This window comes from Chaetura pelagica, unplaced genomic scaffold (genome assembly GCF_000747805.2).
Source record: "Chaetura pelagica isolate M959 unplaced genomic scaffold, ChaPel_1.0 scaffold152, whole genome shotgun sequence".
Taxonomy (NCBI): Eukaryota; Metazoa; Chordata; class Aves; order Apodiformes; family Apodidae; genus Chaetura; species Chaetura pelagica.
In genome coordinates, this window is record NW_009952434.1 from 274,481 (window position 1) to 277,714 (window position 3,234).

Here is a 3,234-nt window from a genome sequence, read left to right on the forward strand (position 1 = left end):
CATCCCTGGCAGTGTTGAAGGGCAGGTTGGATGGGGCTTGGAGTAACCTGGGCTGGGGGGAGGTGTCCCTGCCCATGTCAGGAATTTGGCTGGATGATCTTTAAGGTCCCTTCCCACCCAAACCAGTCTGGGATCCTGTCAGCAAGCTCAGAGCTGTGTCCTTGGCAGCCCCCAGAGCCTTGGCACGGGGGTGAAGCCCGTCCCGGGACAGGCTCCTGCTTGGGGGCTGCAGGTTGAGTCAGGCCCAGCTGCACAACCCCTTGCAGGTGCTGCCCTCCCTGCTCTGCCTCTTCTTCCATCCTCGGGGAAACACTTCGGGCTCCAACAACAGCCCCAGCAGCTGCTGTGGAGCCACCCAGCCCTGCCCAGGCAGGGGGTCCTGGGTGGGTGGGTGGCAGCAAAACCTTGATTTAACCCCTCACCCCTGAATGCTTCAGGTTTTTTTTCCAGCACAGAGAGGAAGGGCTGTGCCACTCATGAGCCAACCCCTCCTTATCAGCCAACCTTCCTTATCCCAGCCTGCCCAGCCACTCACCCAGCCTTTCCCCTCCACTAACCCTGCCTTTCCCCCTGCCCAGGCGGCTGGAGGTGCAGGATGCCTTTCTCCTGAGCCCTGAGCCCAGCAGGAAGAGGTCCCGGTCCCTGGGGAGCGATGTCCGGCAATGGGGAGCACTGGAAATCCCTGGGGATCAGCCGGAAGGAGCTGGCGCTGGCCGAGGCCTTGCAGATGGAATACGATGCCCTCTCCCGGCTGCGGCAGGACAAGGAGGAGAGCCGGGCCAAGCAGAGAGGAGACCAACCCCCCAGCTCCTGGGGTGACCCCGCCGACAGGAGCGGCTGCGCCGGCATCAAGGCTGCGCGTGGCCTCTCCGGCTCTGACCCCACGCTCAGCTGCAACGTCCCGGGGGCACCCGAAGGTTCCCCGGGGCCTGGACCCCCACCTGGACCCAGCTCCCCGGACCCCCAGCCCTGGCTGAAGGGACCCTTGGCTGAGGATTACCTGTACATCTTCGACGGGTCAGGGGGGGACTTCCTCGGGGAGCCGCTCAACGGCACCTCACCCCACGGCGGGGGCAGCTCCCCCAAAAAGCTCTCGCCGCCCCCGCTGCCCCCCAGGAACCTCCTTTGGAGCTCCCCCGAGGGGAGCCAGCACTCGGGGAAAGGTTCCCCTCCGTCCTCCAAAGGATCCCAGCCCAGGGACATCAACATGTTCTCAGCAGCCCACGAGCGGGCTCAGGGCAAGCTGCTCGGCCGCCGCATCTCCGAGGAGGATCCCTACGGCATCAACGACGCCATCACCTGCCTCAACCTCAAGTCCACCTACGAGTCGGAGGTGCTGCGGGAAGCTGCCCGTGGCTGGAAGGAGGGCAGGAGCATCTTTGAGAAGGAATCGAGCGGCAAGCCGGTGGCACGGAGCAAGACCATGCCCCCCCAGGTCCCCCCGCGGACGTACGTCTCCCGCTTCGGCAACCGGAAGAACCTGGCGCCAAACAAGAACCGCAGGATCTCCATCGACCCGGTAAGAGGCTTTTCTCTCCCTGCTTTGGAGGTGGGATGGAGCCGAGGTGCTGGGGAGAGACCAGAATCCAGTGCTGGGGTGTGAAGCAGGCAGTGGGTGCCCGTGGCTTTGCTGTGTCTCCTTCTCTCCGGGTTGCTTTTATTTGTCCCGTGGCTCCCCAGAATCTTGTTCGCACATCGTGGTCGGAGACATCGTCCCTGCAGGTTAGTAAGACCTTTCCAGGTTGTGCAGCCCCCCGGGGGGTGTGGGATGATGGCCAAAAGCCTCTGGGTGGGTGAACCAGGGCTGGAAAGCCAAGCAAGTCCCACCCAGGAGTCACTGCTGTCTCCAGAGGCCACGCTGCAGGTGGTTTGCAGTCAGCTCGTGTCCTGCCAACTCATTAAATGTCACAAGATCCTCCGGAAAGAGCTGGGAGTCTCCTCCCGATCGCTTTCCTGTTCAGCTCCCAACATCCTTTCCCATCCCAGCTCCCTTCTTCCCTCCATCCTGCATGGAGCAGGATTCCTCCCCTCTGCACATGGAGGTGTCAGGGGGCTGCTGGCCCTGCCACCATCTCTCTTCCAGGGCTGCCAGGTCCCCAGCGGGGTGCCTGGTGCAGGGGCAATGCCCCAGCTCTGGTGTGGCTCATCCCACCTCTAGCAAGAGGAGGAGATAAATAATGGGAGAAGTCACCTTCCTCACAGGGTTCCCCCTCCCCAGGAAGAGAGGGGTGCAGCTGGCAGGGGCTACCTAAGTCACTCGCAGCTTTCTGAGTGCCAGAAGCTAATTATAGAAAAGCATTAAAATAGTCTTTAGCGGCTGCTGTGTTCCCTGCCTTTCTCTGCCTCCCGGGAGCTCTTGGCTGGGTTAATTGCTCTGACAGTGGGGCCATTGTTCCCTGAATGGGAGCCCCGGGACCCCCAGGCGTGGGGGGAGGCTGGCACGGTGATGCTGCATGTCAGGAGGGAGGTGTGCAGGATTGGGTGTGGGCTCTGCTGTGACACTTTGGTGGCCTGGGGACAGTCCCTGTCTATCCCGTGTCATCCTCAGGTCCATCTCTGCCCAGCCGTTTTCTCCCTGGGGAATGTCCCAGATGGAGCTTTTGGAAATGAGTGGTTTTGTAGGCAGAGGGCTGGGGACAGCAAGGCCTGGGGGTGTCCCTTCTCCTGGCTTTGGGGAAGGTGCTGGTGCAGATGTGGGTGACACATCCTGTGGCCTGGTCTAAACCCCTCCTGTGCTGGACCATGTCCCCCTTAGTGCTGCTGCAGCAGTGGTGGGAGGAACAAGGCTCTGGGTGCCCAGTGCTCTGATGGGGGGATCCAGCAAATCCCATTCCAGGCAGGCAGCAGCTGGAGCCTCCAGCTGACAGGCTGGTGCTCTGCCCTGTAGGTTGCCCCCCGGCCACACTCCTTCGCCAACGGCTACGAGCTCTTCGAGGTCTCCGAGGAGCGGGATGAGGAGGTGGCTGCTTTCTGCCACATGCTGGATGTGTGAGTACCCGGCCCTTCCTGGGGCTCCCAGTGCACCCCAGGGCTGTGGTGGGACCCAAAACAGGCATTTTTTTGGGGGGTGGGAGAAAAACCCAAAGCAAGGCAGGACCTCTGAGCTGTCCCTGGCTCTGCAGGCTGCGGTCTGGCTACAGCACTGAGGACTATTCCCTCACTGGCTTGGTGTGGAGCTCTGTCAACCTCAGCCCTGAGCAGCTGGGCCACGGTGTCAGCCTGAAGGTTTCAGTG

General features: G+C 62.2%; 1 protein-coding gene across 1 annotated transcript in view; it reads left to right on the forward strand.

Moving 5' to 3' along the window:
• Positions 1 to 652: 652 nt before the first annotated feature.
• Positions 653 to 3,234, forward strand: part of PIK3C2B (phosphatidylinositol-4-phosphate 3-kinase, catalytic subunit type 2 beta) — a 25,526-nt gene continuing 22,944 nt past the window's right edge. The window contains exons 1-2 of the mRNA XM_010008311.1: positions 653 to 1,519; positions 2,888 to 2,988. Of these exons, the coding sequence (XP_010006613.1) occupies positions 653 to 1,519; positions 2,888 to 2,988 (968 nt within the window). The remainder of the gene's footprint in view (positions 1,520 to 2,887; positions 2,989 to 3,234) is intronic.